The sequence below is a fragment of the Marmota marmota genome, unplaced genomic scaffold (assembly GCF_001458135.2).
Source record: "Marmota marmota marmota unplaced genomic scaffold, marMar, whole genome shotgun sequence".
Lineage (NCBI taxonomy): Eukaryota > Metazoa > Chordata > Mammalia > Rodentia > Sciuridae > Marmota > Marmota marmota.
In genome coordinates this window covers 3,502,629-3,514,944 of record NW_026000205.1, presented here as the reverse complement: position 1 = coordinate 3,514,944, position 12,316 = coordinate 3,502,629, and the positions used below count along the sequence as shown (strand labels likewise).

The 12,316-nt window shown below is 44.9% G+C and overlaps 1 protein-coding gene across 1 annotated transcript in view; it reads right to left on the bottom strand.

Annotated features, from left to right (window-relative positions):
* The window catches only part of Zc3h4 (zinc finger CCCH-type containing 4), a 47,472-nt gene that overhangs the window by 20,870 nt on the left and 14,286 nt on the right, over window positions 1-12,316 (bottom strand). The window contains 1 exon segment of the mRNA XM_015496992.2: window positions 5,352-5,429. Coding sequence (XP_015352478.1) covers window positions 5,352-5,429 — 78 coding nt within the window.

The window sequence follows — 12,316 nt, the reverse complement described above, 5'->3', positions numbered from 1 at the left end:
AAAAAAAAAAAAAAAAAAAAGAAAGAAAGAAAAGAAATCAAGCCCACTGGGAGAGCTGGGGAAATCCTGAGGGCCATCCACACCACTGCACAAAGGCAGCCTTCACAAAACAGCAACCAGGTTTAAGCAGTGCCACTTAACAGGCTGCCAGCAAAATCCATGTCAGAGTGGGATTAAATACCAAGGGAGCACGCTTAATAGACTGTGACATAATCCCCCAAGAAAAGTGGGAGAAGCCCCACTGCGCTAATCATTTCAATCTAGACCTGCCAAACCCTCTTGAGACAAGCACACGGGAGAAAGCCTGCAGTGGCGGCCTGCACAGAGACCGCTTCATTCCCACAGCCCAGACTGGCAATGCCCCTACACGGCCACAGCTGGCTCCACTGTCAGAGCCATCAGGGACAAGAAATTAGTTGCACTGGGAAACTCTTGGAACTGGCCCCCAGGAAGAAATAAAAAGAGGCCAAGAGGTAGCTCTGCCTCCAACTTCCTGGACAAAGCTTCCATGGCATCCAAGTTTCCATTTTGAGAGCTGGCTGCTCCTCCTCTTGGGTCAAAAAATAGATCTAGACGCCTGGCCTGGCCAATACCAACTGAGCCAACTCCACAGGGCCCGGAAGCATGCAGGGTTCATCACATACCACAGACTTGGCAAAAACAGTACTTGGAAATGAGATCTCATTTCCACAGCAGGCTGGTGGAAGGGACACACATGTTTCTTCCTACAGACCCAAGAAGCTCCACCAGTTTGGCCTCTACCCTAACATGTGCTCCTGCTATGTGACCCAACCCTTGGTTTTCTAGTCTGAAGAACGGGATAACAGCAGTACCTACCTCAAGGGCTGTGAAGGCTAAATGAGATAATATGGATAAAGCCCTGGTCATGGGGCAGACACACAAGTTAAATATTAGTTACTTACTGGTTTTAAGAACCAGTCAGAACCAGGCGAGATGGTGTACACCTATAATCCCAACGGCCCAGGAGGCTGAGGATCTCAAGTTCAAAGTCAGCCTCAGCAACTTAGCAAGGCCCCAAGCAACTTAGAGAGACCCTGTCTCAAAATAAAAAATAAAAAAAGGGGCTGGAGATATGGCCAGTGGTTAAGCATTTCTGGGTTCAATCCTCAGCATCAAAAAAAAAAAAAAAAAAAAAAAAGCAACCCAGTTACAATCAGCATGCCTCACGTAGACAACCCTACAATGGCTGGAATGCTGCCCGGGAAGCACACATCACCTTTCTGAGGGGACACTGCTACCTGCTAGCCAACAAGCTCCCACTCACTTGGCCCAACTGTGCCCAACCATTCTCTCCCAACCAATCCTGCTGGTCAAACTGAAAAAAAATCAACATCTCCCCTTCCTTAGCTCTAATCTATGTAGTACTGGAAGGCAACCCAGTGACTACCCAAGAAGACACGACACGGGAGAGCTGAGACCCAGGAAGAAGGGACAAAGGCCCCTGTGAGAAGAAAGCTTGCAACATGGCAACAACAGGGTTGGAAGAAGCTGGGAGGGGCCAGGGGCCTGCGGCTCTACCTGGGTTACAAGGGAGAAAAGAGGCAAACACAGAAAGATGGAAGCTCATGGGAACAGTGGCTGTTACCTGAAGATCATGAGGCGGCTAGGTTAATGTGAAGGTCAGGGTTATGACCATTAACTGCCCAGACTCTCAACAAATTGCCTGGGTAGGCTCTGAATGACCCATTAACTAGGGACAAAATCACAAAAATTACAAGGAGGCTCCACCTCTTCAAATGTTTAACGACCAGCCTAAGTGCAGGAGCCGAGGATCGCAACCTGACCCTGCAGACGGCCGCTCACTAGAGCGAAGGCACAGGCCTTTCCATGAGAAGACTGGCTCAGGGGCTGCGCCCACGACCTTCCCTGATTTAGGAAGTGGTAGAGCAGCCCCGCGGGGAAACTGAGGGTGTTTCAGAACCAAAAAATTCTTGAAATAAACCTCTGGGTCTTGCACGTGTTTTTCAGTGTCCTTACTACCTAGTTCATCAATCAGAAACCAAGAGCAAATGGGCGCTTTCCCTTCCCCTCTTCAGAATTCTTAAGTGTAGTCATAACCTGCTCTGTGATGTCACAACATTTCCATGGAAACCTGCCCATAATATGGCACCAGATATGGGGGGACAAGATAATGGAATAAGCCAAAATTGGCAAAATACAGATAATTATTGAAACTGGGTGGTGAGTATATGGTGGCTTATTATACCATTTTTTCTTTACTTGTGTGGTAAAAATTTTCATGATAAAAAGTTAAAGCTAGGTGCAGTGGCTCATGCCTGTAATCCCAATGGCTCAGGAGGCTGAGGCAGGAGGATTGCAAGTTCAAAGCCAGCCTCAGCAATTTAATAAGACCCTAAGTAACTTAGTGAGACCCTGTCTCTAAATAAAATATTTAAAAAGGGCTGGGGATGTGCTCAGTGGTTAAGCACCCCTGGGTACAAGCCCTGGTACCAAAAAAGTTAAAGCTCAAAGTAGGCCAGGTGCAGTGGCATACACCTGTAATCCCAGTGACTTGAGGGGCTGAGGTAAGAGAATCTCAAGTTTGAAGCCAGCCTCAGCAATTCAGTGAGACCCTCAGCAACTTAGTGAGACCCTGAAAGGGTTGGGGATACAGCTCAGTGGTACAGCACCCCTGTGTTTAGTCCCTGGTACCAGAAAATACATAATAAAAAATAAAGCTTAGGGGCTGGGGTTATGGTTCAGTGGCAGAGCGCTTGCCTAGCATTTATGAGGCAGTGGTTTCAATCCTCAGCACCACATAAAAATAGATAAGTTATTTTAAATAAAGGCACTGTGTCTATCCACAACTAAAATAATATATATTTTTTTAATGAATGAATAAAGCTTAGAGTGGGACCACCTCAGCAATGTGAGAAGACTGTGAGGGAAAGACAATGTTAATTTCCCAGCAAAGAACCAAAGTGTAGGGTGTGGGATCTCCATGTCACTCACCAAGACCACACCCCATCTGCCCAGCTTTCCTGAACTCCCAAGCCTGCCTGAGTACCTGAGGGGAGCTGTGAAGTCCCAAAGCAGCAGGTAGAAGTCAATGCTAATATTCTACAGCACCATGCTTGTATTCCTCTGACTGCAAACATCAGCAAACCCACGAGGCAGTACTTCATCCCATTTAAAGGACCAGCAAAAAGACTCAGATGGAAAAAAATCTGTCCATAGGATCACAGCAGGAAGCAGCAGGATTAGAACAAGGATTTGACCCCAGTGCTGTCTTTTTTTTTTCCTGTACCAGGGATTGAACTCAGGGGCACTAAACTACTGAGCCATATCCCTAGCCCTATTTTTTGTATTTTATTTAGAGACAGAGTCTCACTAAGTTGCTTGGTGCCTTGCTTTTGCTGAGGTTGGCCCCCAAGTCACTGGGATTACAGGCATGCAACACCATCACTGGCAACAATGCCCAGCTCTAAACAGAAATTATCTGTAAAAGAATAATTTATTTTAAAAAGGCCAACTGACAAAACTCACTCTAAAATTTATAACAGAAAATAAGAACATATGAACAGAAAACAGACTAAATCCATATTCCAAGAAATGGCAGAATGAGGCACTAAGACATTGTGAAGCAAGTTTTTTTTTTTTTTTTCTGGAGGGGGACCAGGGATTGAATTCGGGGGCACTCAACCACTAAGCCGCATCCCCAGTCTTATTTTTTGTATTTTATTTAGAGACAGGGTCTCACTGAGTTGTTTACGCCTCACTTTTTGCTGAGGCTAGATTTGAACTTGCAATCCTCCTGTCTTAGCCTCCTGAGCTGCTGGGATTACAGGTGTGCACCACTGTGCCCAAAGGAGCAAGTTTCTTTTTTTCCCTCCCTGGTATTGGGGATTGAGCCCAGGGCTGCTGAGCTACAACCCCAGTCCTCTTTTTTTTTTTTTTTCTTCCTAATCTTGTAGGACAGAGTCTCACTAAGTTGCTTAGGGCTTTGCTAAATTGCTGAGGCTGGCCTGGAATCTGAAATCCTCCTATCTCAGCCTCCTGAGTTGCTGGGATTATAGGAGTAGCCACCAGGAGTATGCTACCATGCTCGGGGTGCAAGTTTCTTTCTTTTAATGTTTTTATTAGTTGTTGACGGACCTTTATTTTACTTATTTATATGTGGTGCTGAGAACCGAACCCAGTGCCTCACACATGCTAGGCAAGTGCTCTACCACTGAGTCAGAACCCCAGCCCTTCTTAAACACTCTGCATCCCAAGGCAACAATGGAGCCTCCAGGATGGGGTCTGGGGAGAATCCCATGAGCCCACATAAATAAAGCAATGGGTATAACCCTAGCTTATGTTAAATGTTTAGAAATGCAAACACATGAGGCCAATACAGTCCCTCCAATATTGAACGAAGGGAATGGTGGCATTCAAAAATCTGAGAACACTTGAATAGTTCAGGAGCTAAGAGGACAGGAAGATCTAAACAATCTTAGTGAAAAAACAAATAGGACTCATCCCAAGACAGAAAGCAATGCAAATCCAAGGGAGGGAGGTTCCGAAGTCCTGTAATGGGAAATGGAACACCTCACCCTCAAATGTACAGCAGCCACACTGAGGTCAACCAAGCACACAATCCTCGCAAGTGGACAGTCCATGTAGAACAGTCCAACCAAGAAACCCAGCCTGCTAGAGCGGCCTTGTCTGCCAAAACACAGTTGCCATTTCCTTCCCCAACTAGCTGTTCTTCACTGGCCCAACCTCTGAAAATGCTCTTGTTCACCAGCGTGACTCTCAGATCCAAGTTCCTCCTGGCAGATGAACTTCCAGAATTTGCTTCTTAGTAGTAAAGGAAAGTTTTCTAACCACCTTTCACACCAACCCAATTTTAGATGGCTTAAAGTCGCACAGGCGCTGGGTCACATGCAAGCAGCCCACTTTTTATACTCCGGAGAGTAAAGTCAAATTATTTAACTTGGGGACGAAGGCTTGACCTTGTTTATAACTTTTTAGGGGAATTCATCTGGTTCCATTCGACATACATTCAACCAAGACAAAGTTTTGCTGTCTTCCTCTAAAAAGAGTTCTTGGCCAAGGAATCATGAAATTTCTTATTTAGACACCACTTCTCATGAGGGCTGGGCCAGTAGCTGAACAGTAGAGCACTCACCTAGCACATGCGAGACCCTGGGTTCAATCCTCAGCACACATAAAGAAATAAAATAAAGGTATTGTGTCCAACTACAACCAAAAACTAAATATTACAAAAAAAGAATTTCTCATTAAGAGCTGCAAAATACAATTATTAACTTCCAGTCACCTGTGGGTTCCTTGTGGGCAACATCTCAGTACCTGGGTTTCCAAGGACTCAGCAGGGGCGGGGGTACCTAGCCTGGGCTGGCACTCGCAGTAGTCCAGGCGCATGAGGCCTCCGTGGCGGCCATTCACACCCTTTTTGTCAGTTCCTTTAACACAAAGGATAGAAAATTTCCCAGGAACCTCCTTCAGCAACCTAACCACTTAAAACTCTGATGGAGTCATTATGTCTTTAGTCACAAACTCATTCTCCCTGTGTTTCAAGGGCTTCCAAATTGGCCCGAGTGTGATGGTGTGTGGATCAAGACAAATGTGGCGCTCCCAGGAACACAGCCCTCTTGTGTTGCATATTGGCTTCGGTTACTGTGACTGCTCCTGTCCCGTGCTGCAGCAGGGCCTGCCTGGAATCCCAAGGAAACCTAAGCCCTGGTGTCTGTTAGGAAAATGAGGAGGGCAATAATCCAAGCCACCTGCAATGGTCATTCAGCCAAGTGACACTAATGTCTGGGCCCAGCTCCCTTGGGTCAGGCCATAGCAGGGATGTGTTAGCAGTGATCTCCATCCACTCTGGGCCTCAAGAAGTCTCCAGTTACTTCTAATGAATGAAAATCCCTTTCATTTAGGAGTTCAAAGCCAGGGCTTGTGCCTCTACATTCGCCAGGATGAGCAGGAAACAGGGATGATAGAGCTGCTGCAGACTGGGGGACAGGAGAGTGTAGCACACCCCCATCCTCTGGGGCCCACTCTAAATGGAATACCTGTATTCATTCCTTCCATTCCCTCCCACCAAAGAATAATGATGCCAGCTGCTGTGTAGGAACACCAGCCACCATGCCCACCACACAAGGGCAGGGGCCTGAAAACTTTCAAGGACTGACGAGTAAACAGTTAGCGATGCAAGCTATAGGGTGGTCTTTGTCCCAACTACTCAACTCTGCCATCTGCCACTGAAGACACAAATGAGTATAGTTGTGTGACCACAAACTTCACCTACAAAAACGGCTGTGGGTAACACCTACCAGTATCCTAAATGCAGTGGCTTCAAACTTTCTGACCCTGACTCAAGTCTCCTCCTCTACATTCCTCTCAAGTTTCAGAAAACTACTAACTACATTCTGCTTTTTCCATCCTCTTCAGTTGCTTTGTTTTTCAAATGCAGAGACAAATCAATAAATGGACTTCATATCCCAATGATGACTTACCCTGCAGGTCTAGGACAGCAGAGTGAGTACAGCGGTGGAGTCAGGGTACAGGCTGCCAGATTCCAGTGGTGCCTCTAGCATACTAACTCCGTGTACCCAGAACAAGGGATGTTAACTTTTCAGTTAATGCTGAGGTTAAATGAGCTAATACAAGAAGCAGTCAGCAGGACTCTAGCGGACAGCCTTTGACCTTCCCATCAACAATGCACAGGTGGAAGTGCTACTGTTGCCCCTTTGGGAAGATAAAGGAAATTGACTTAGGAGCTTAATAATGTAGGAGTCAAAGCCCATTTTCCAGCTGCCCATCACTCTCCACCAGCAGAGGGTCAACCCCATGTGGAAGGGGCCCTGCTGCATCAAGCTTGATGGCTGAGGAGGAAATGCTATCCAATCTGGCACGACTGGAACAAGGAAGCCAGGTACTTAGCTAACTGTTAAGCCAAGGGGTCTCCTGAGGAATCTGCCTGTGAGCTGGCCACTGAGCCTAACCTTATTAATTTTCAAGACACCTACTTTGCAGTTGGGGATTAGCAGGCTGCAGGAGCTGCAGCAGCAGGAGCTACAGTACCCTTCATGAATGCCAGAAACTGCAGAAGGTACGACAGACAGAGAAGAAAGAAACTGGAGGCCTGGTAAAGGGAGGAACAATCTTAGCCCAGCTCTCCATGAAATTCTCAGGAAAGGGATCCTTGGCACACTCCAAAACATTTAAGAAAAGCACAGGACAAGCTGGATGCTAAAAGAACAAAACCTTGGCTGACTTGGCCAAATTCCACAGGGATTGCAGGATCCTGGATTTAGGACAGACCTTGCTCTCAGAGACTCTGTAAGGGTAAAGGCTTGGCCTAAGGTGACAGGACTAGTTACCAGTGGTGCCAGGTTCTAGGTCCCTGGCTTCCCAGATCTCAGAGGCCTACCAGGGTACAACACTGACTCAGATTCCAGTCGCAAAACATGAACACTAATGATACGGTGAGCACTGGCTCAAGACACACCTAAGAAGAAATGCCTTAAAATGGCTTCCACTTTCTTTCAACCCCAATCATCAACTTGCAACTAAATAAGTGACAGGAACCCTGCAAGGTGAAAGATAAACTGACTTTCTTCAGAAACACAGATGTTAGTCTTACTTCTGTTTACACACCAGACTGTAAAAGTTCTATTTAGAATTTCCCCCTAGGAGGGAGTCACTGAATGTGGGTATTGTGTGGGTGTCTAGCAGTATCCATTTGACCACAATGACCCTGAGAAGTGAGCATTATGCTCAGGGCCCATGGCACACTGCCGGGGAGGGACCAGGCCTGAATGGTTTTATCTGACTCCAAAGACCACATTCTTCCTTCACATCCTGTCACCACCTCCAATGTTCAAAAAGATGTCACCACTTGCTTGAAAACAGGGCGCTGAGTCACTGATTCACCCAGATGCAACATGGCAAAAAATTACAAGACAGACCCTCTATTCAGAGCATTTTCGGCCAGAGAAATAAATCACACTCCTAATAAATATCCTGTTTCTGCTTAAAAAAAAAAAAAAAACCAATAAGCCAGGTCTTCATTTTTGCCAACTGATTAAGAATCACCCCATGTGGCTGGTTTGTGGCTCAGCGGTAGAGTGTTCGCCTAGCATGTGCGAGGCCCTGGGTTTGATCTTCAGCACCACATTAAAAAATTAATTAATTAATTAAAGGTATTAAAAAAAAAGAATCACCCCAGATGGTGATGTACCAGTAACCTATTTTAAAACTGCCCACCTCATCCCACATCACTACTAAAAACAAAATAAGCTCTGCACAATGTCATCAAGACTTCATCTATATTACTACCAAAAGCAAAAACACTCCATAGCGAAGACTAGGCCAAGAAATTTGGAAAGCCGAGTTCACAAAGTCTGATTCCCCTGGAACAATCTCATTGGGGGGGGGGGGGCACAATATCTTTATTTTATTTATTTTTATGTGGTGCTGAGGATGGAACCCAGTGCCCCACACGTGCGAGGCAAATGTTCTGCCAGTGAGCTATAACCCCAGACCCAACAATCTCATTTTTATCTTAACTCATCCCAGTGAACTTTATGTGCCACTCAAACTGGCAGCTTTTCCATTCTATTAGGTTTTAATTATGAAACTGGCCTCAAACCATTCATTCAGACAGAATTCACTCCACCAATGAGCAGACTGCTGCTACAGGTCCTTAGGTTGGCTTAATAAATACCAATTGCCAGAAAGCTCTGGAACCTTCCCTTTTTCTCCTATTGCATCAACAGCTATGCTGCCAAGCTACAGGTTAAATGCCTTGCTCAACCAGACTATTTCAATTCTCTCTTGCTGTCACTCAAACTCCCAAAAGCAGGTCAGAACCAGTTGCTATGGCACTAGAAGATAGCATCCAAAGGGACCAAAATTAGGTTGTCTGAATAAGGTTTGACTTAAAGCTATCCAGAGACTTGGAAACAGTATCATTAAGCAATTTTAGCCATAGAAGTATTATTGTAACTGGATCTGGCCTACATGGAGAGATGTTTCTAAGGACTCAATAGCCACAAAAAATATTACAAAAGTGAACAACTTCAAGCAACCCTGAGACAGCTATTCTTTCCCATCAGGGTAGGTAAGAGATCTTAGATCCTAAGGAGCAGAGGTAGAGGCATTATCAAGTGAAGAATTGCTAACGAGGGCCAACATGAAATTGTTATATGTTCAACTGCAAGAAAATAAACACTCAAGAGTCAAATGTTCACCTCTGACACGTGACGCACTCCAGGAAAGTCACAGGTGCAAAACAACTTTCCTTTGGGATCAGCCTTCCTGACTAAGGCAAAACCACAATAGTGGCTTTCTAAAATAACTAGCTCTATGTAAAGAAAATTCTGGCTTGTCAAGAATCAAAAATTTAAACCTTCAGAGCAAATCGAAACCCTACAGGAAGAGAGGACAGACTGGGAATTGGAAAGCCCTTCTGGGGAATCCTTTTCTTTGGAAAAGCAAACTGGAAAGGAATAAAAAAGGGGTTTGAGGTACAGAATCTCCATATTTTCATGATCACAAATTAGTTTGTTTCCACTGGGATTTTGATTTGCTTTCAAATTAAATCTCTCACCCAGAGAAAACAAAAGAATTCAAAGTTACAAATGTTTAAGAATTGCTGTTAAATCAGGGATTCTGAGTGACACCCTTCTTTTTCTTTTGCAACATCCATTAATTTCATCATTTTCACTAATACTGGTACATCAGTTTGGGGGAGTTTAAAAAAAAAAAAAAACAGGTAGTACTGTGACATTTCAAAAACAAGGATTACCAAAATGCAGTTTGACTTAATAACTGGGGCTTCTTGGACTGGATGAATGAGATTCCTTTGAGGGGGGGAAAAAAACAAAACAATAAATCATTGTGATATGTCTGAGAGCTTTTTAAATGTTTTTCAAATTCAGCTAATGACTGCTAAAACTTTCACTTACAAATGAAATTCTTATTTCCTTATAAAAGTAAATCTAAGTAAGCATTATTCCATAATTTAGTAATTCTAAAACTTGGGTCCTCAGTTAATATCCAGTTTCTTTTCTTAGCCCCTGCAGGAGGAACTTTACAAAGCATGGGAAACTTCGAGCAATTTCCTTTTGGCTGACACAGTGCACTGGATAGTGTGTTCAATTCGTGCTTCAGACGTTTTTTCAGGACACTGTACATTTAGAGTCTTCTTCCTCCCATAACTGACTTTATACACCTAAGACCACCACTGCACGGGGGTTAAGTTGGCAACATATTACCAGGAAGAACAAAACAAGTGGCCTGCAAAATGCAGTTTACGTGTTTCCTCAACTAAATATGAGTGAACACTGTTTCTCCTAAGAATGAAAAAAAGGAAACTGAGTCTCTTGGAGGGGATTAGGTGATAGGCTGTGTGTTAGAAAGATTTCTCTAGCAAAATGTCAGGGACCAAAGTGGGCCAAGGGAAGATGGAACTTCAACGTGTTTTGTCTTTTAACAGAAAAACTTATGCTTGTAAAACACATCAGAAGTACAGTGTTTGGTTCTGCAAGTCATTTTTGTTGTTTTTTTCCTTGTAAGTGTAGGATGGGGAACTGGGGGCTGGAGGTGTTCTCTCCAACATGACTGGGCGTGTAACACGTTTGCATCAACTTTTCACGGTCAGACATGTGCTTTCTGAACAAAGAGCAGTGGAGACAGGCAGAGACTGGGGCTTGACACAGTTTACAGATTTTGTGCTTAAACAGTACTTTACAAATGACTTGCTCAATTTAAACGTCCATCACCGTAAGAGACATTGGAGTAAAACAAGGAAATTGGATCTACTTGAACCACAATCTTTTTTTTTTTTTTTTGAGGGGGGGGAGACTTTAACTTGAATTCAAATATCATAAACCAAATTCAGTAAGCTTGTCTCCTACACATGGACTTGAAGTATCCACTTTCCTCAAGGATGAAGGCTGGAGACAAAACAATGGGCTGATATGGAAAGAGAGATGCCAAGGGTCTGAAAACTTAACATAGATTTTTGTCATGTTACAGTAATACTTTTTTTTTTTTTTTGAGAAAACTGTGTACGTCAATTTTTAAAAATTAAACATTGAAAGGATGTGCAAGTCTAAAAGGGCTCAACAGGGTTAGAATCCTGATTTGAACATATAAATTCATTCTCTCAAGCATCACTTTGGTCTAAAGGTGAGAAGGCAGGCAGGAAAGGGACAAAAAGAGGGAGATAATTGAATTACTCAATAAAAGAGGCTACTTACCATCCCAACCCATTGTAAGACATACACTTCTGACATAAGAGAACTCCTTAGAGGTCGAATAAAGCGTGTAAGCACCTTTGAGTAATGCACCTGCCCCTGGAGAGGGGGCCCCGGAAGCCCAACATGGGCTTAGCCAACAGACCTTTGCTAATCTGTTTATTTCCTTGAACTGGAGTCGGGCTGCGAAGGGCTGCGATTCCCAGGACGATACATTTAATTAGAACAAAACAGAAAAAAAATTTTTTTGTAAAAGCTCACCAAACTGCTGCACTTGTGTCTCTGAATGTGGGTGGCATTTCTTTTAAAAGGCAAAGTATGGTCTGTGAAGGAGAAAGGGAAAAAGGAGAGGTGGGAGTGGGGAGAAGGGGCCGTGGAGCCTGGCAAGGAAGCCCTGGCTGAGACACCGATCTAAGAGAGGGTCTGCGCGGCTCGGAGACCGAGCTGCGTCCGGGAAGCCATCTGTCCAGCGCATTCTCTTTCCCTCCCCACCCCCACTCCCTCCAAGACTCGCTTTCCTGCCGGCTGAAACCCACCTTCCATTTTCAAACCCACTATCCAGCCACTTCTCCCCTTCCCCACCAGGAATGGGTAAGAGCGAACCCTGCACCCCAAAGCCTCCAGCTCGAGCGGGGGAAACGGGCCCCCACCTCGCCCAGAAAGGCGCGGGGCTGGCCCCATTATCATCGCTAGAGAAGGGCGTGGGGGATCCCATTTCGCACTCAATAAAGGGTAGGGGGCGTCCCCTTCCACCCCCTGCCAAAGCCCTAAGAATCTTCTATTTCTCTCCCGGAAGAGATGGCTCCCCGTTTTACTCGGAAAGAGGGGTGAGAAGAAAGTGGGGGAACAACTTCCTCTCCCCTCCCTGGCCAAAAAACAAACCTCACCCCCCAAAATAAGACTGAGAATCCTCCCCCAGGTCACCTACCTACGAAGAGCGAGGACCCCCCCCCAAGGAGAAATATGGGGAAGTTGCTTTTCCCAAGAGGGGCTTTTGTCAAAAGGCTGGATGCACCCCCTAATCTGTCTTCTTGGGAGTAGCTAAAAAACACCTCCCGCCAAAAAAAAAAAAAAAAAATACAAGG